The 19,019-nt window shown below is 35.9% G+C and overlaps 2 protein-coding genes and 2 long non-coding RNA genes across 6 annotated transcripts; 3 read left to right on the top strand and 1 right to left on the bottom strand.

The window, feature by feature from the left end:
- Nucleotides 1-4,698: 4,698 nt before the first annotated feature.
- Nucleotides 4,699-5,357, bottom strand: LOC112741170 (uncharacterized). The gene is made up of 3 exons (XR_003171387.2): nucleotides 5,285-5,357; nucleotides 5,113-5,204; nucleotides 4,699-4,722 (listed from the first exon to the last, which is right to left on the bottom strand). It is a non-coding gene; the product is annotated as an uncharacterized lncRNA (long non-coding RNA).
- Nucleotides 5,358-5,478: 121 nt separating this feature from the next.
- LOC140173011 (uncharacterized) lies at nucleotides 5,479-6,747 on the top strand. Its single transcript, XM_072215515.1, has 2 exons — nucleotides 5,479-5,679; nucleotides 6,481-6,747. Exons 1-2 carry the CDS (start codon nucleotides 5,479-5,481, stop codon nucleotides 6,745-6,747), a joined length of 468 nt encoding a protein of 155 aa, XP_072071616.1.
- Nucleotides 6,748-6,863: 116 nt separating this feature from the next.
- LOC112741167 (uncharacterized) lies at nucleotides 6,864-7,467 on the top strand. The gene is made up of 2 exons (XR_011870559.1): nucleotides 6,864-6,918; nucleotides 7,122-7,467. It is a non-coding gene; the product is annotated as an uncharacterized lncRNA (long non-coding RNA).
- A 5,994-nt stretch (nucleotides 7,468-13,461) lies between these two features.
- Nucleotides 13,462-18,059, top strand: LOC112741166 (uncharacterized). 3 transcript variants are annotated; one of them, XM_025790026.3, is made up of 7 exons: nucleotides 13,462-14,032; nucleotides 15,056-15,138; nucleotides 15,278-15,469; nucleotides 15,864-15,968; nucleotides 17,015-17,270; nucleotides 17,379-17,456; nucleotides 17,647-18,059. In XM_025790026.3, the coding sequence occupies exons 3-7, from the start codon at nucleotides 15,431-15,433 to the stop codon at nucleotides 17,778-17,780; spliced, it is 612 nt and encodes a 203-aa protein (XP_025645811.1). In that variant the 5' UTR covers nucleotides 13,462-14,032; nucleotides 15,056-15,138; nucleotides 15,278-15,430; the 3' UTR covers nucleotides 17,781-18,059. The 3 variants fall into 3 exon arrangements, with proteins under 3 accessions (XP_025645811.1, XP_025645814.1, XP_025645812.1); XM_025790029.3 differs by having other exon boundaries at nucleotides 15,003-15,138; XM_025790027.3 differs by having other exon boundaries at nucleotides 14,943-15,138.
- The last annotated feature ends 960 nt before the right edge of the window (nucleotides 18,060-19,019 follow it).

Genomic DNA, 19,019 nt, shown 5'->3' with positions numbered 1-19,019 from the left:
ACTCTGCCTGCACTAACACCAATGCATGGGAGGAATTCTTGTTTTGTGATTTTGACTCAAGACACCCTCTTCAAGTACTTTCATATAAATTTTTTATTATGTTTATATTGTATTTCCTGTTTTGATTTTCAGTTGAAACTTAATTAAAGTTGAGAAGTAAATAGAGTTAGATATCTTTTTATTGCAGTTTTTTTATTCTTGTTTCTGGGTCTAAGATAATAAAGTAGATTTTGCATGAAGAAGTGTTAGATTAACTTGAATGTTTATGCGTTTTTTAATGTAATGACTTTGCTAGGAAGAAATGGAGCGGTCGGAAATTATTAAGCGATGCGTGTATTTTTATGAAGATATGAGATCCAAGAATGAAGATTTGATGTTGTTCTTTGTGCTTACGCTATTTGTTTACTTTAGGGATAGAACTAGTGGCCAACTGTCGTTAGGTGGAAGAATGAATAGTAGAATTAGACGTGAGGCTTTAGAGCATATTGTTGGTGAGGGTGATAGGAATTGTATTTGGGAGTTGAGAATGAACACAAATGCCTTTGCTAATTTGTGTGAGTTGCTCGAAGTTTAAGGAGGACTTAATGAAGATGGTCATGTAAGCCTGCCGGAGCAGGTTGCGACTTTCTTAATTATCTTAGCGCATCACAAAAAAAATCGTAGTCTGCAAGTTAGATTTTGTAGGTCCGGCGAGACAGTTAGTAAGTATTTTAATAAAGTTTTGAAGTCTGTAATACGTATTCAAAGCATTTTGTTTGCCAAGGCTACACCAGTTGAAGAGGATTGTCTTGACCCCACATGGAGAAGGTTTAAGGTAGAGCTTATTCAATGTTGTGTTTGATTCATACTTGCCTGAAGGATTCTATATCTGAGTATGATAACTTTCTATGGATGATAGGGTTGCTTGGGAGCATTAGATGTCACTTATATAGAGGTGACAGTTCCCGAGTATGAGAAGGCAAAATACCGAACAAGAAAGGGTAAAATCTGCACCAATGTCTTAGGAGTGTGTAACCGGGAGATGAGTTTTGTTTATGTACTCAGTGGATGGGAGGGATCGGCATCTGATTCGCGGGTACTTCGGGATGCAATAACTCGTCGTAATAGTCTTAAGATACCCCACGGTAATTATGCCATCCTTAGATATAAGCCTGTACATATAGCTTGAGTTCACAATAGTTAAGCTTATGTTGGTTGCATTACTTGTCTGTAGGTAATTACTATTTAGTTGATGCTGGTTACACAAATGGTCCGGGTTTTCTAGCACCATATAGAGGAACTCGATATCATGTTAGAGAGTGGGCCCAAGGAGCACGTGCACCGCGCAATTACCAAGAATATTTTAATAGGGTTCATTCTTCCGCCAGGAATATCATTGAGCGATGATTTGGTTTGCTGAAGAAGAGGTGGTCCATCTTAAGAAGCCCTAGCTTTTACCCTATAAAGACACAATCTCAGATAATTATTGCTTGTTGTTTGCTTCAAAATTTCATTCGAAAGAGTATGGGTATGGATCCGGAGGAGGAAGGTAGCATATTGGATGAATTTATGCTTGATGGAGATGAAGCACAAGATGGAATGATTGATGTGGTTGAAAACACGAACGAGTGGTCTCACTGGCGTGACAACATAGCAATTGAGATGTATGAAGAGTGGCGTACACGTCATATGGAGTAGTGTTGTATTTGCAGCGTAATGAACATTGTTATCAATTGAGTATTGTTGTAATGGAACAATTTTAATTTGTATCACTTGTTGAGACGAGAAATATTGTAATGGCACCTCTTTGTTTGTAATGCAAACTAAATATTCCTAGTTCAGTTTTACATATTTGTACTTGCTTATGGCATGAATTGTAGGCTGTGGATAAATTGTAGTCATTTGTGTTATTGTTTGCTATTTTATTATTTTTAGTTACATTATGTTAATTGATTTTAAGATTCTTAATTCATATACACAGAAATGATTGTTGCACAAGGTTGATTATCTTAATTTGTGTAGGTAAAAATGGAGAACAAACGCATGTGGAGTGATGAAGAGACTAATGCTTTTGTTGGCTTCATGGAGGAGTTTGTGGTGGATGGTCAGAGGGCCGACTGTGGGCAGTTCAAACCAGAAACATTCGAGAAACTGGCTCTGAAGATGCTGGAGGCCTTCCCCGGTTGTACCTTGACTGCGAAGCACTGCAAGAATAAGCACAAGCGGTTGAAGGAGAAGTATCAGTACGCCGCTGATATGCTTGGATGCAGTGGGTTCGGGTGGAATAATGAGAAACAATGTGTCGAGGTTGATTCGAAAGACGTCCTTGATGCATGGTTGAAGGTGAGTGTGATTCATGCTTGGTAAAATAAAATGGTGGATTTGTGCTTGCTTCTTTTCTAAATTAGTTTTGGTTTCTAATTTTTTTTGTGTTGTTCTAATAATTTTGTTCTTCGTTGTTTTGATGGTTGAAGATTTAAATTAACTTTACTGCAAGATTTAAATTTTGTTCTTGATGCATGTTTGTTTGGCCTGTAACAATAGTATTAACATGGCAGCTCAGTTTGAGTTAATTATATTTTTTTTTCTGCTGCGTTTGGAATTTTGGATCATAAGATCATCTCTCTATTGCCACCATAGTTGAGTTAATCATATTTTTTTCTGATGCTGTTATCATCTCCACATGGACTCCCTAAAATGCTCTCTTGGATCATAATGGCATTTCTAAACTTGGTAAATCTCTCTGGAATTGCATGCCTTAAGCATTTTTTCTCAGCCGGGGCAATGAGAAAATTGTTTAGTTTTATTTCTTTAGGATCACAAGACTTTTCTGAATCCCTGTAGTTTTTAGTTCACAGTGAATAGTTAGAACAATTAACATGTGGTTGAAAAATGAAATGAAAATTATCAATAGACCTTTGTGTTCGCTTTGTTGTTGCTGAATTTATTATATTTAAATAAAAGACATTTATATTTAAATGTAACTAGTTGTACAGCATGAACCTCATTAATGTTTGTTAAATCGGGTTTATATTTTCCCAGGCACATCCAACGAAATTCTACAGTCCTGGCAAGCCATTTCCTCTTTTCCACCGGCTAGAGGGTATATTTGGCAGGGATAGAGCGACAGGATCAGCAGCAGTTAGTGGCTTCGATGCGGAGGAACAGGTTAACGAAGAGACGGAAGACACTACAATTGGATTTGATGACTCCGAGATGTCTCCACAATCAGATTTTGACGGAGGCCCAGCAATGCAAGGACAAGCATCACATTCTGAAGCCGGTGCGAGTGCAGGAAGCACAAGGCGATATGGGAGGAAGAGAAAGCAAGCTGACGTTTTGGAGAGGATGGCTGACCATATCCAGCAATCTTCGGCTGACCAAAGGAAGAATGCCCAACTAATTGCTAATGCCATTGTTGGTGTGAATGAGAAGTTTAAGGTTGGGGAGAAGCTCGCACAGCTTGGGTTCGGTGATGACGAGGTGGTGAGAGCAATTTTGAAGTTTGCTGAGAGTCCTAATGTGTATGCACACTTCTGGGGTTTGACAGATTCACAGATGATTGGCCTTGTGCGTTCCATTATATGAAGTTGAGTGTTGGTTAAGGGTATTAAGTTTTTTACTATAGTGTTTTAGTATTTTGTGAGATGGTTATATTTTTAAGATGGTTTAAGTTACAAACTTATGCTTGGCATAAGTTTGGATAGATACTTTGGTAATGCCTTTATTTTGCTAATGCCTTTGGATAGATACTTTGGTAATGCCTTTATTTTGCTAATGCCTTTATTTTGGTATGTATTGAAAATTTTGATAATTTTTTGTTATCAACTGTCCCATTCTGATAAACTATCAATATGCTTTTGAAGTAGTAGATTTGTGTTTATGAGTCTTATAGAAATTTTGGTGAACCGATACTGTTTATATTGGTTTTATTGAAGTATGTACATGAAGAAGTGGGAAAAGATGCACATAGTTGCTAAATTCAGAACACAAATAACATATTCTATTAAACAGATCTTAGATTAAACAAGCATTCATAGCTGTCTTGATATTCCTTTTGAGCAATAGTGACAGTACATTGTTGTGCATCAAACACTTTTGTTACAATCCTCACTACAACATAAGACATCATATATATATATATATGCTTGCACACATGAAGGGAAACAACAATAAACAAGTACTTTTTACACAACAATCTCTCCTAGCTACAAATACAAACCAATTGTGGAAGTAAGAAATTCTGAAATAAAATATAGCTATGCTAGAGGACCATAGTAGGTGAGTCTTCAAATTAATTTTTCTAATTCTTGCATGGCACACAGCTAAAATGGAATATGCCTATGATCAAAATATGATAGAACACATTTTGCCATTTGTCACATCTCCACTGCACCAACTACCAACTATGCACTACCCTTTGTGTCCAAGAGACGCTTTAGCCGGAGCTAGTACCAGAAGCAGCACCTTGGTTCGTCAAGAAACGAACCACAACACAAGTAGTGTTGTCGGAACTACCTCTCTGATATGCTTCTTGCATCAACTTCTTTGCCGCCTTCTCTGCATCATCAATTTTCTTTATTATTGCAACAGCTTCCTGGATCATGGGTTTGAATTCTTGGTGTTATATCAAAGTCTTTATCAGATACAATTGTGTTAATTGAACATGGTGGTTTAAACACCCATTGGAGACAAATTGAAAAAAATAAAAAACTGGTAGAGAGAGCTATCAACTTTTTCTTCCTGCAATATCACAAATAAATCAGTAACCAGAATATAGAGAGGCAAACAGGGGTTAAGGTTTAAAAGCCAGGTAGCGATGATAAAGACCAGTCGAGAGACAAATTTTTTATGCAGAGATCTGTATTACACGATTCTTATTGTTACTAGCACTTTTCCTTAAAGAACTATAAAAATGTTTGCATATTTACATTGATTGAAAGATTCACAACACTCTTTTCAGAAACATCAAATCTTGTTCGAATCAGAATTTTCTTTATTCAATTAACTGGCAGGATGCTTTTCGATGTGAACCGTGTATATATATATATATATATATAAGTTATGGAATGTATATGGATACGAACAGAGATAAAACTACGAATATAAGAAATACTGGAATTCGAAGCACACCTAGATTTCTGGATCAGCAACAACATACTGTTTCAGAAGTCTATCACCGAAAGCACGAGAAACGGCAAGAACGCCACCAACTCTCCAGGTTCCTGTAAGTGAAGTTTTCAAAGATATAAACAATATGAATCTATAATTCAATTCATGAATGCTAACTATAATAAGACCTTACCAGCCCACATAACAAGCCACCAGCATTTTCAATCCTTTGCCTCTCGTCCGTTTGCTCCGGCTTGTGATCTCGAGAAATAGCAATGGCTAAAGGGGGAAAATGAGAGAAATAAAATAAGTAAAATATTTTAATTAATCATTTAATATAGCAACGTTGGAGTGATTCTCTCTTGCACAAAAAATTACGACGAGCAAATGAAGAGCATACAGGGGTCGCAGACTGCAGCAACGTTACAAACCATGGAGAGAAACTGGCGCCACGAAGATGAACTGGTGGAGAATTGGAGAGGGGTCATCGTCGTTCGGACCCGTGGAGGTGCTACCGGCGGCGGCTCAGAATCCGGGATTCTTTCACGGGAGAGGAAAGGAGAGAGGGTAGAGGAGAGGAGAAAGGGGGTTAGGGTTACATGCTGAGTAAAATGAAATTTGATTTGGGGGTAGGGTTGTTAGTTAAATTTAAGGGTATTTTCGTCATTTTCAATATTTAGTCTCTAGTTTTATTTTAAACCAAACAGGATACTGAGACATAACTCAGTCCTGTATATTTTCACACCAAACACAATACTAGTACTTATTTTTATTTCTGTCTCTTGGTCTCTGTCTCTCTGTCTCTTGGTCTCTGTCTCGCAAACAAACGCTACCTTAGTGTACCATAAAGATGTCAAAAGATTGTCTATTCCCATCAACAGGCTGGCATAAAGGTATACTTTATCCATTTGTAGGTTTTCAAGAGCTTAAGCTAAAAAGGCTGGAGTTGTTTTAATTTGTTGAATTGCAATTGCAGTACAAAGAATAACTGAGTACTTACTTTCTTAAATGAATGCAAAGATGTTTCTGTTTTGTCACAATAGATAGTATATATCCTTTTTATTCATGTCATCTAATGTGAAGTTTCACTCTTTTCTACTATTTGTATAAGCTTGTTTTCCTTTTAATGTATTGCTATGAAGTTGAGGAGAAAAATACATGACCCACTTCAATAATTAATAGATGGAATGAATGCTAATATCTGAATGCAAAAATAAACCTTGCTAGCATTTTCTTTAGACAGAGAAACAAAACCCATGAACATAGTGCTATGGTTTATCTTTTCTTTGTTGATTAAACATTCTGTTGTCAAGTATGTGAAGGTGGAGGTTTTATTCTTTATTATCCAATTTTAGTCATGGTATTTATAAGTTCCTAATGTTTTGCTAGAGCAAGGACGCAGAAGTGACATTGATGCTTGGAAATACAGAAGACAAACGTGAGCAATATCGTTTGATGAGAGATGCTATGAAGAAACGGTTCATTAGGGTTACACTAGGCTCAATAGTTGGAGGAGTACGCCTTGGAATGTTTACTGCTGCATTTTATGGCTTTCAAAATATACTTGCAGAGCAGCGAGGTGTGCATGATGTTTTTAATGTTGTTGGTGCTGGTTCAGCTACTACTTCAGCTTTTGGTTTAATATGTAAGAAATGATACTCTGCCACTAGACTCTTTATAACATGGACTGAATCACAAAAAAAATTCATTTTTCATTTATTTCATTGTATTAATAGATTGTTTCCCTTTTTAGTGCCAGGATCACGACGTTGGCGAGGAACATGATGCTAGGATCAGTTTTGGGAGCAACATTTTGCTTTCCTCTTGGTAACATAGCTATATTTCTTGATACTTTGTCAGCTCAGATTGTCGATGTGACTTTTGCGGATGCATAAGTTTCATATATAATATGTTGTGGAATATAATGCTATTAGAAGCATCACTTGATGCTCAATCTGGTAGCAATTTCTCATATTCAACCAAGTTTTCACTATATTTGTTGAAAGTCTTGTCTCATGATACATTGGCAGGTTGGCTCCATTTGAAGCTGATAGAAACGGCTAATGAAGGGAATCAAGCTGCAAATGAAAACTTAGATAAGAGAGACATAAAAAGTGGTGTTAGTGCTGCAATCGAAAGGCTTGAAAGCAATTTACACAAATGAAAGCTATTTGGCTGCACAGAGGCATGCCTTCTTGTTTCTATTTTTTAGGATGGTCAAGTAATCATGCAATGGAGGATGTGACACCACTGGGAATGGCATTGATATCCACTTAATAGGAGAAAAAGTTGTATTAATTAAATAATTTCGTTGACCAAGTTGAGTCACACAGTTCTTCCATATGAAATTATGATGCTATGATTAGTTTGTTATTATGTTTTTAGTGTTGTTATTATGACTTATGAGGCTATTGTGGTATGAATATTGTTTGTTGCAGTGCCAATAGTATATTGGGTCAGCCTCTAAGCTCCTAGTTTCTACCGTGTCTTGAGGCAAAATCATACGGGTGAAATCTGTGACATTGATGTGGCCATTGACTTGTAAAAAAGTTTAAAGTGTTGTGATAAAGATATAGATGATCACGTATATCTTGGGTGGCTATCATTCAGAATAACTCTCAGAAATGAAATTGGGGTCTTTTTCTCGGACATCTTTCTCCCTCAGTTGTTGAAGTCTCTGATCATCTCGCTTAAATACTGATCCCAAACCTCGATCTTTCTCTTTTTGTGTCATAAAACGTGGATCTTGTGGCATATCTAAACCCGCTTGAAAATCATAAGTCTGCATATCTTGCTGAAGGTATTGATCAGGGTAAGCCAGCTATTCAGCATACTGGTACTCCTGCCACTCTCCTTGGTAGCCACCAGCCAAGGCTTGTGTTTGTATAACATCATATTCATTCTGAGACAAGAGTCAGATCAATGAGGGTAGAAACTCAACTCAAAAGCCACACTCTAATGTTTCTCTAAAAATCAGGGTGAAGACAACGTACTAAACATGAAATTTCCAGTTATATTCACCAACTTACCGATTCTTGCCATGCTTGAGGGAGTGCAGCAGGTGGCACATGACCATAAAAGTCTATGATTTAATCTAAAAAAGAAAAAAATATATCTATGCAAAAAAAATTCATGCAAACCTAAAAAGATATTGTTGCGTAAGAGTGCGTATTAAAGTAGATATAATCATTTATATACCTCCTTCTATCCTCTTAAATTTTGAAAGAAGCGATTTCATGGCTCTAACCAATACCTATTGTTTTTAGGTAACTATTGAAATAATAATGAATATAAAAAGCAGTAAGTTTTATTCAACTATATACAAAACCTCCTTTCACCTAAATCATCAGTGTCATCCACGTATTCATCTATTGCTTTGGTCCTTTTGGTCCACCTTTTTAGGATCAACCGCTTTGGTATGGCCGTTATGTGGTCATACTTATCTTGAAGAAAATGTGCTTACACGGATAGTCTCTTCGTCCCCAAAAATCACAATGACATTCTAACTTTACTAGTATGTGATCGATCAGTGTAACAAAATACCTTCTGGGGTTACCATACTCCTCCATAGTATACACCATTGTCATCGATACCCGTTGTCTACCAACAAAGTTAACCACACCAATAGCATCAATATCCTTTTTAACTTCTATAAAAATAGCTCGTGTATACACATTGGCGACACATCTCTCAAGTGGATCTAAGCAAGTCATCATGACCGACATGCTATATATGAATTAAACTAGGCTAGAAGCTCGTTGTTGTTGTATTTCCGGATAAGCAACTCAAGGTTCTGACTTCTGAATAAGTTTAAGAATGCTATGTCTAGAACTTAGGAATTTTTTACATCGCATTGATACCTACACAACTCGAAATTTTCCTGAAACATGCACAAAACTTGTGTCACAAGTAGACATTGGCCAACATCTCCCTCTTCTTGTACCTATGTGTTGTCCATAGTTTTTCATGCAATCCGTACTTATCGGCCGCTTGTGTCCAATCCCTTTCAAAATTATCAATTCCCATATCAGCATATAGTTATTTAGAGAACACCTCCTAAAATATTTCATCATTTGAGTTTGATGTAACATTCTTTTGCAAGTGTCACACACACAATTGGTGCCTTGCCCTTGGAAATATTCCCTGAACAGCTGCAATCATAGCGTCATTCCTGTCCGTGAGAACAGCGGAAGGAATCTTGTTGCACATCACTTGTAACAAGTTTTGCAGCATCCACGTGTAAGAAGGAATACTCTCGTCCAAAACAAGCCCAAACCCAAAGATTATGGTCTGCTTGTGACTATTCGACCCGGAGAATAACACCAGTGGTCTTTTAGAATAGCCACGTAATATAGCTGTTGATTATCCGTCGTGACTTCCCTTGGTACACTTCTTCGTCAGAATATATCTCGTGAGTTACTATTATTAAGAAAAAACTTAGGGCAATTGCAAATTGAGAGATTGAGACTCGATGCAAGTTGGAATATCACTTTAAAATTTAACTAAAAAAGGAGATTAGAAATAAAAAAAATTAAAATTTGAGTATTTTTAAAATTATAAAATTTAAAAGTACGAGCATAGTTGTAAGAACTGGACCGGACCGACTGATTGGATTGAAAAACTGATGAACCGAACTATAGGTCGGTTCGGTTGAGTCACCTGATCAGACAAGATAAAGAGCCAGATTGAACTGGTTCAGACCGTCCAGTTATGGTAAAAACCGGCAAATCGGCATTTTGCAAAAACCCAGCCGGTTTGAAAATTTTATTTTTTCCTTCCTAACACGAAAACAACATCGTTTCATTAAGAGAGAGGGAGAGAATAGCCCTAACCTTAAACAACTGCTTGAAGGCTTCTCTTCCTCACCATTTCACCAGTTTCTAAGTCACTCTCAATCACACTCCAACTCCAGAACTCGTGATCGCCGACCGACTCCTCTGCTTCATCTCGTCAGCTCCGGTGCGTCTCTGACATTGCGCCGTCGCGTTTGTGGCTCCCCTGCACTGCACCGTAGCGTTTGTGGGTACCAAGCAACTTTGCTGTCGCGTCTCCGTGCTCCACGTCCTCGTCTTTCGCTGCTGCCTCCCCCTCCCTCGCTAGAGTCTGCCTCGTGCTTAGACATGTTGGTCTTCTCTCTTCTCTACCTTCGTGTCTTCGTGAAACTCACTCTCAGATATTTTTTTTATTTTTTGTTAGTTATTCAGTTGGGTTATACTCAGTGACGGATCCAGAAAATTTTATCAGTGGGGGCAAAATATATATAATATGATAATAATTTTATAATTATATTTATTATTATAAAATATAATTAGTCTTATAGTTATTTAACTAATAAATTAAAATACTTGTATAGTAATTTAAATAATAACATATAAGACTAGAATTTTATTCTTTTAAATTTTAATATTTTAAAAAATTGAATAATTCTTTTATTATCAATACAATTAAATGTCTATTTTTTTATATATGTCACTAAATATTCATTTAAAAATTTATCTCTCATAAGATTATAAAATCGACTTTATATAATATTTATAACTGATTTTTGTTTTCAGTCGATGTCATTATTACCAGCAAAACTAGAGCTAACTTAAAAAAAAAACACCAATAGGTGTATTTAGATCTTAACTTTTATTTTTCAATTGTTATTTATTACTAATTAATATTACTATATTTTAAAATTTAAATTATTGTTCTTATTATTCAATAACTATTAACCATGTAATAAAAAATATATACAATAACTTCACTACAAAATAAAATACAAAATAATTGAATGAATTAAAAAATATAAAAAGATAAAAATAAATATTTAATTAAATCAAAAGAAATTAAAGAATAAAATTAAGGAGCCTTACTAGAAAATAGAAAATAAAAAACGACCAACAAAAAAAGAGAATTAAAATTTTAGAAAACATAAAAGAATAGCGTTTTTGGTATTTAGATTTAAATTACTAACTTGTTTTTTAATTTTTTTTTATTATTATTCAATTATTTTTTATTAAATAATCAAATATAATATTATTATAAGATAGTAAATTTTTTTTCTATGCATTATGAAGACAGAAATAGTTTTAAAAAAATTAAAATGGGTCAAATTTATTTATTAAATGGGGGCAAACAAATTTTTGTTTCATATAATACATAGAACTTCATAAAATTTTAATGGGGGCACTTGCCCCATATTCTTCCATGTGAAACCGTCCCTGTTTATATTTTGATGAGTGAGTAATTGATTAATTATGTTCAATGTTCTGAAAACCGGTTCGAACCGACCGGTCGAACCGTGAACCGCTGTTAAATACGGTTCGGACAGATAGTAAAACCGCCAGTTTTAAAAACCGGAGTTGAACCGCCAAATCGGCCGGGAATCGATCAGTCGAACCGAACCGTGATCCGGCCGGTTTTTTAAATTTGGGCAAAACGTTGCGTTTTGCATGCTGAAAGTGAAAGGGCCAAAAGAGAACCCTAGTCACCCAAAGGCACAGACCCACTCCTCTCCTCTCCTCTCGAGCCTCAGCCTCCACTCTCACCTCTCACGTCTCCAGTCTGACTCACCTCAAGCTTCCGACGCAACTTCCGTCGAGCCACCGCCGCCGTCACAACTTCCGTTGTGCTAACGTCAGCTAGCTCTATTCGCGCGCAGCCACGAACCGTCACGAAGTCAGCCTTCGAAAATCGCAGCCACCGCAGGGGAGGAGGGAGCCTCTGCTGCGTCGCCGTCGTGCCTCCATCGCTGCCAATCCATCATCGCCGCTGCTAGGGTTTGTTGGAGCTGCGCAAAGCCATCGTCGTCGCTGTCACGTGAGGAAGGAAGCATGAGAGACCAAAGCTGCGAGAGAGGAGAAGTCACCCCGCCGAAAGCCGCTGCTGAAGAGTCCATGATAAAAGCGTACTTGATTTTCTGGATTTAGAGTTATTTTTTATTGAATTTCTGGATTTGAATTTTGAATTCGTGCTTGATCTGCAATTTCTGTCTAATTCTTCATATTGTTGTTGTGGTTGAAATTCAAAATTGAAATATGATTCTTCTTCTTCGTCAATTTCATATTCTGGATTTGTTGATTTGTGAACTGATCTTGTGAAATTGAATTTGTGATCTGTTGTTGGATTTGTTGCTAAATTGCTTGTTGAATCTGAATTTACATTGATTTCGGCCTTTCTTTTTTCTTGAATTTCTGTTGATGCTGCTGCGAGTCTTGTTCTGTTGATAGCTGAGATTTGGTTGCCGTTGTTGCCTTAGTCTAGCTTTAATCTCTTTCCACTCAATTTTCCAGCAGCAATTTCGAATGTTTTCAAATTGGCAAATGGATTGAGCGCCTTCCATAACTGAAACCATCTTAGAGCTTTTCCTTTCAAACCTCTTTCCACCTCTATGAATCTCTGCTCCTCAGGTGTCCATCCATAACCATCTTTCTCATTGAATATTGGAAATGTATTTTCAGATTGTTGAGTTATTTGTTTTTCCATGAAAAATGGAAGAAACCTCTCAGCGGGAGCACCAATGTTAGAACTCCTTCCATGAATTAGGGAGAGAAACTCCAAATTGAACCAAGTTCAATATCAATTCATTAATTCCTTTAATACATTGATAAAAGTCTCTTATCTATATTCTTTAAAGACTAAGTAATTCTATTGGGCATAACTAGTACCCTTCCTAATATTATTAAATAGTAACATGTAGTGGCCACATGAATATCTGAAGTATGCAAAATCAGCAGAGGATGCTGTTGCTGATGTTCTAGAGCAGGTGTTTTATGAATAAGAGATTGATGGTTAACTGAATTCAATTTTTGTGCTGTTGAATAAGGCAAGGGATTATGAATATGAATGAATGTGATAAAATTGTGAATATGAATAAATATGATTGATGACAAACTTGGATGTTGGCATTTTATGTTTAGTTGGTTCTTTTTGTTATTTGACTTGAGTTTGTATTTGAATGAGATCATAACATTCTGGTTTTATTTTGGATGATATTTTAAAGTTTATATTAAACTATAATTATGTTTTAATGTATTTATTTATATTTTATTTATTATTTTATTATAAAACGGTTTTTTCGGTTCAACCACGGTCGAACCGATTGAACCTATAAATCAGTAAACCAGTAACGAGAACGGTTCGATGACCGGTTCGGTTTTCAGAACCTTGATTATGTTGATTATGAATCTGTATAATGTTGATTTGAATTTGTGAATTTCTGATTCTTGTGGAGGAAGAAAATATAAACCAAGATTCTAAAAATCATACTGAATTGTTCGGTTTAATCGGATTAACTGAGAACCGATCTTTTAACCGATCTAATTGACCTCTAAAACCGTCTTTTAAAAATCGGTTATAAATCAATTGAACCGGCAATTAACCAATGAACTGGACGGGTTTTTTGAAGGCCCGGTTCTCCCCTTCGGCTTCAAAACGGCGACCCCCTCTCCCTTCTCTCTCACTCTCACATTCTCAGAATCTCAGTTTCTCACCAAAATTCCTAATTTCCTAACCCTATCAGAGTAAACACCGCTGCCACCGTCAGCCCGCAGCCGCCTGCTCGTCGTGAAGCCCCACCAGCCACCGTCTGCCCCCCAGCCGCCGCCACTCTTCGCTTCCTCACCGTCTCTGTGCTCAACGCGAAGCCCCACCTGCCACCGTCACCCCCCAGCCGCCGCCACTCTTCTCCTCCTCACCGTCTCTGTGCTCGTCGTGAAGCCCGCCTCCGTCATCGTCGTCGTCGGCAGTGACAGAGGGTACCGTCGTCGTCGTCCTCGATCCTCTTCTCCTCCACGTCACGCGAACGGTTGCTCGATCCTTTTCATGCGCATCCTCTCCTCCGTTAATCTCTGCCCGGAGCCTCGCCGTGGAATCTCTGCTCGGGGCCTCGCCATCGCAAGCTGATCCGCTTCCGAGCTCACTCTGTCACCGCCGTTCCTCCCTCGCTGTATCTCCGGTAAGCCACTGCTTCTTCAGTTTCAATTTCTAAGATTCTGGCTTCGGAGTTTTGTTTTTGTACTAGATTCTGAGTTGGGATTGGGTCCTGAGTTGGGTTGTTGCTTATGTGATTCTGAAACTTTTTGCGTGTTAAGTTTGGATTGTTTTGGTTAGTTTTTCTGTTTCTGGATTCTCTGGATTTGGATGTTGAGTTTTCAGTATTCTGAGTTTTTGTTGTTGAATACTTGATTGAAAGATTTTTGTTGAAATTTGTTGTGATTCTGAATTTTTTTGTTGCTTATGGTTTGAATTTTTGTGTACGTGTAAGTATGTGATTCTAAATTTTTATTGCAATGAGAATTCTTGCCGATTATTTTGTTATAATTTATAAGTTAATTAATAATTAATGATAAAACATGAACAAGTTATTATGTCAAATTATAAAAATTTTGAATTTTGTTAGTTTAGAAATTATTGAATTTGTATATTTAAAATTGTATATCGAATTTTTAATAATTTTATTATTGTTTAATGAGTCGACCGGTTCCGTTCTCGCAACCTTGAGATAAACACTGAAAGTTCTGTGTGTGAAATCTTGATTCTTGGTGTGAAATCCTGATTCTTGATATGCGATTGCAAGTTTAAATATCACTTTAAAATTTAACTCAAAAAGGAGATTAGAAATTTTAAAAAATTAAAATTTGAGTATTTTTAAAATTATAAAAATTAAAAGTATGAATAACTTTTGTAATTATAAATAATTGTTAACTAACACATCAACGTTTAACCTTAACGTTAGATAACTCAATTGATAATTGATCATTTTTGTCAAAATTAATCCTCTTAATTTTTGTTTGTCGATAACATTTTTATCAGCGTCTAAATCTTTTGTTACTAAATTACTACTGAATCTGTTTGTCTGTCTATAGGAAGGACATAACCGTAATTTAAGTTTGCTCCAAAAAACTTCACGATTCTTTTTGGTTCAGCTTCAAGTGCAAAACCCTAACCATGGAGTTTTTGAACGAATTGGGAATTTCAGCTTGATTTCAACGCCGGACAAAATCACACTACACCAATGACTGCGTCGAAGAAGGATTACAAAGAGAAACCTATACGTCGCAAGTAAGTCATATCCAATTCATGTTTATCGTAAAAAAGGTCTTTTTTTTTGGTGTACCATTGTTTTTACTAGCTCTTCCGTGTTTCTGGACAACATTTTTGCCAATTCTACATTTGTCTTCATTGATTGGTTAATATTCAGGTATTAGAATATAAGCTTGACGCCGATCAGAACGCGGGCAGATTTGACGATGAGAAATTGAGAATTTAGAGCTCCTTCCACTTCGATTCGGTTACCTAATTTAACTAATTTCTCCGTACACAACTCTGTTAACATTTTACGGCGTTTACCGCCATGGAAGCCACCGACGCCGCAGAATCCCCCGCACCGATTGTACGAAACTCCTCACATCTTTCTTTATTCCTCAATTTTATATCATTATTATTCTTAAATTGATCTAGCTGCAATATTTGATATAGTAGCATTAGGCAAAGAATTTGAGTAGGGTTCACTAGAATTTCCTTGTTTATATGAAGGTATTGGTAAGTGAACTGGTTTCCTTGCCACTGCACAAAGATATTAATATAGTGAATATGTATTTGATCAACCCTAGGTCAATCTGTATTGGTATACTGGAAATAATTTAGTAAATTGGGAAAAGCATTGATTTGGGCCCATTTCCTTTTCTTCTAGGTTCCTAAAGATAACTATGAAATGTGTTTGCCTTCACCATCCTGAGTTCATTCAATATTTAGTTTCATTGATATTATCTAATTTCCTTTACCAGGCCTCCCCAAAGTTAGCGGGAACTGTTAACTGGGGTACAACAACTGTTATTGGAATATTTGCTGGCATGTTATACGGTGGTAGCAAGGAGGCAGCTGCTTCTGTTGTAAGTTCTGATTACAAGAGGCCTCGATTCCTTTTTCTTCATTTTCCCCCCATATGGCTATGAGAGTGTTTTATGCTGAATACAGAACGGGTGTTACTGCTAACATCTAGACTACAATCATGGATTTCATTCTTTACATTATAGAATTCAATGTTGCGTGTAACTCCGTGTATGAAAGTGATCTTCTTTTGCATACTGTTAGATGTGTCATGAATAACACTTTGGTGTTGATGTCGAAAGAAATTTTTTTTTTTTTTTTGTGTGGATGCAAAGGATTTATTTTCCTTGAAAAACTACTTGTATATAACGCTAAGCTACCTTCCATAACATGGTAAGAAACTATTTAGAGTTAAATGTACTTGAACTTTATCTTTGATATTGTTTTTTCATAATCCAAAAAATGTTAGAGTTTTTGCTCAATCCTTCTTGCTTGATGAGATTTATTTTCTTGGGGAACTAGTAACATCAGAAGGAAGGTGTAAACCAATTCATTAGTGTACCATAAAGATGTCAAAAGATTGTCTAATCCCGTCAACAGGCTGGCATAAAGGTATACTTGATCCATTTGTAGGTTTTCAAGAGCTTAAGCTAAAAAAGCTGGAGTTGTTTTAATTTGTTGAATTGCAATTACAGTACAAAGAATAACTGAGTACTTACTTTCTTAAATGAATGCAAAGATGTTTCTGTTTTGTCACAATAGATAGCATATATCCTCTTTATTCATGTCATCTAATGTGAAGTTTCACTCTTTTCTACTATTTGTATAAGCTTGTTTTCCTTTTAATGCATTGCTATGAAGTTGAGGAGATAAATACCTGACCCACTTCAATAATCAATAGATGGAATGAATGCTAATATCTGAATGCAAAAATAAACTTTGCTAGCATTTTCTTTAGACAGAGAAACAAAACCCATGAACATAGTGCTATGGTTTATCTTTTCTTTGTTTATTAAACATTCTGTTGTGAAGTATGTTAAGGCGGAGGTTTTATTCTTTATTATCCAATTTTAGTCATGGTATTTATAAGTTCCTAATGTTTTGCTAGAGCAAGGATGCAGAAGTGACATTGAAGCTTGGAAGTACAGAAGACAAACGTGAGCAATATCGTTTGATGAGAGATGCTATGGAGAAACGGTTCATTAGGGTTACACGGGGCTCAATAGTTGGAGGAGTACGCCTTGGAATGTTCACTGCTGCATTTTATGGCTTACAAAATCTACTTGCAGAGCAGCGAGGTGTGCATGATGTTTTTAATGTTGTTGGTGCCGGTTCAGCTACTGCTTCAGCTTTTGGTTTAATATGTAAGAAATGATACTCTGCCACTAGACTCTTTATAACATGGACTGAATCACAAAAAAAATTCATTTTTCATTCATTTCATGGTATTAATAGATTGTTTCCCTTTTTAGTGCCAGGATCACTACGTTGGCGAGCTAGGAACATGATGCTAGGATCAGTTTTGGGAGCAGCATTTTGCTTTCCTCTTGGTAACATAGCTATATTTCTTGATACTTTGTCGATGTGACTTTTGCAGATGCATAAGTTTCATATATAATATGTTGTGGAATATAATGCTGTTAGAAGCATCACTTGATGCTCAATCTGGTAGCAATTTCTCATATTCAACCAAGTTTTCACTATATTTGTTGAAAGTCTTGTCTCATGATACGTTGGCAGGTTGGCTCCATTTGAAGCTGATAGAAAAAGCTAATGAAGGGAATCAAGCTGCAAATGAAAACTTAGATAAGAGAGACATAAAAAGTGGTGTTAGTGCTGCAATCGAAAGGCTTGAAAGCAATTTACACAAATGAAAGCTATTTGGCTACACAGAGGCATGCCTTTTTGTTTCTATTTTTCAGGGTGGTCAAGTAATCATGCAATGGAGAATGTGACTCCACTGGGAATGGCATTGATGTCCACTTAATAGGAGAAAAAGTTGTATTAATTAAATAATTTCGTTGACCAAGTTGAGTCACACAGTTCTTCCATATGAAATTATGATGCTATTATTAGTTTGTTATTATGTTTTTAGTCTTGTTATTATGACTTATGAGGCTATTGTGGTATGAATACGTTTGTTGCGGTGCCAATAGTATCTTGGGTTAGCCTCTAAGCTTCTAGTTTCTACCGTGTCTTGAGGCAAAATCATACGGGTGAAATCTGCGATATTGATGTGGTCATTAACTTATAAAAAAGTTTAAAGTGTTGTGATAAAAATATGGATGATCTCGTATATCTTGGGTGGCTATCTTTTTTAATGCTGAAGGAATCTTTTTCAAGACAAAATCAAATTAATTGAGAGTTGAAAATGAAGTGCTCGTACATGTATAAATAGTGATAGTATGGCATGAGTATTAGACACAGCAATAAAACATTTCATTCTCTCTCTTTTACTGTAATATTCTTCTCTGTTAATAAACTCTCTCTCTTTTATTTCTATGTGGTTTTAAGCTATATAACAACAACAAAGTCTTATCCCACTAGGTGGGGGTTTTAAGCTATAATATTAGTAAATAGATAAATTACTTATATTATAATGAGATAAGAGTATATTTATATTTTTCTATTTTATATTCCTTATTTCGGGTTTTAAGCTATAGTATTAGTAAATAGATAAATTACTTATATTATAGTGAGATAAGAGCATATTTATAGTTCTCTATTTTATATTCCTTATTTCTTTGTTACTTGAGTCTTCTAAAAATTTGATCAGAATCTCGTGCTGATAACGTGTTGTGAAATAAATAAATAAGGAATATAAAATAGAGAAATATAAATATACTCTTATCTCACTGTAATATAAGTAATTTATCTATTTACTAATATTATAGCTTAAAACCTCCCACCTAGTGAAACAAAACTTTGTTGTTGTTGTTATATAGCTTAAAACTACAGAAAAATAAAAGAGAGAGAGAGAGAGTTTATTAGCATAGAAGAATATTACAGTAAAAGAGAGAAAATGGAATGTTTTATTACTGTGTGTCTAATACTCATGCCATACTATCACTATTTATACATGTACGAGCACATCATTTTCAACTCTCAATTAA

The sequence above is a fragment of the Arachis hypogaea genome, chromosome 14 (genome assembly GCF_003086295.3).
Source record: "Arachis hypogaea cultivar Tifrunner chromosome 14, arahy.Tifrunner.gnm2.J5K5, whole genome shotgun sequence".
NCBI classification, from domain to species: Eukaryota; Viridiplantae; Streptophyta; class Magnoliopsida; order Fabales; family Fabaceae; genus Arachis; species Arachis hypogaea.
This window is presented reverse-complemented; position numbering and strand designations above follow the sequence as displayed.